Source organism: Mastomys coucha, unplaced genomic scaffold (genome assembly GCF_008632895.1).
Source record: "Mastomys coucha isolate ucsf_1 unplaced genomic scaffold, UCSF_Mcou_1 pScaffold5, whole genome shotgun sequence".
Classification (NCBI taxonomy): Eukaryota; Metazoa; Chordata; class Mammalia; order Rodentia; family Muridae; genus Mastomys; species Mastomys coucha.
Genome location: NW_022196911.1, coordinates 46,030,430 through 46,031,196, shown reverse-complemented (window position 1 = coordinate 46,031,196; position 767 = coordinate 46,030,430). Strand labels below are relative to the sequence as shown.

Sequence of the window (767 nt, the reverse complement as noted above, 5' to 3'; positions counted from 1 at the left end):
TGAAATTTTGCCCTATGGGGTCATAATGGACAGGGAAGATCTCTGGCATTCAGCTTTGGGGGCTGTCTGGGATCCTACTTGTCGGTTAGAGGGACAACAGGAAAGATATCTGTGCCAAGTGACAGTGGCCCAAAAGGAAATCTTTAATGAGAAGAGTGAGTGTGGAGGTAATAAAACTGAAAAATGTTCCATTGATGGTTCAGTGCTCAATACACCACAAAGCATTCCTGTGAAAATAAGACCTCATAATGGGAATTCATACGGAAAAGATTCTAAACAAAATTCCAAGTTAATGAAAACTTCAAGAATATTTGTACGAAAGAAAATACATGGATGTGATGAGTGTGGGAAAACCTTCAGCCAGAGTTCATCCCTGCTTAAGCACCAGAGGATTCACACTGGGGAGAAAGCTTATACATGCAATGTTTGTGACAAGCATTTCATCAAACACTCCTCCCTCACTGTACATCAAAGGACTCATACAGGAGAAAAACCCTACAAATGTAATGAGTGTGGGAAAGCCTTTAGTCAGAGTATGAACCTCACTGTTCATCAAAGAACTCATACTGGAGAGAAACCTTATCAATGCAAAGAGTGTGGGAAAGCATTCCGTAAGAACTCATCCCTTATTCAACATGAACGAATTCATACTGGAGAGAAACCCTACAAATGTAATGATTGTGGGAAGGCTTTTACACAAAGCATGAATCTTACAGTGCACCAGAGAACTCATACTGGAGAAAAACCCTATGAATGTAATGAATGTG

At 40.3% G+C, this 767-nt stretch overlaps 2 protein-coding genes across 3 annotated transcripts in view; both read left to right on the top strand.

The window, feature by feature from the left end:
- Positions 1-767, top strand: part of Znf454 (zinc finger protein 454) — a 124,740-nt gene that overhangs the window by 16,456 nt on the left and 107,517 nt on the right. The window lies entirely within an intron of this gene.
- Zfp2 (ZFP2 zinc finger protein) overlaps positions 7-767 on the top strand; it is a 5,418-nt gene continuing 4,657 nt past the window's right edge. Inside the window, exon 1 of one of the 2 annotated variants that reach the window (XM_031351763.1) lies at positions 7-764. In XM_031351763.1, the coding sequence (XP_031207623.1) occupies positions 26-764 (739 nt within the window). In that variant the 5' untranslated portion in view covers positions 7-25. Of the gene's footprint in view, position 767 lies in introns of both variants that reach the window. The other variant, XM_031351764.1, reaches the window with a different exon arrangement.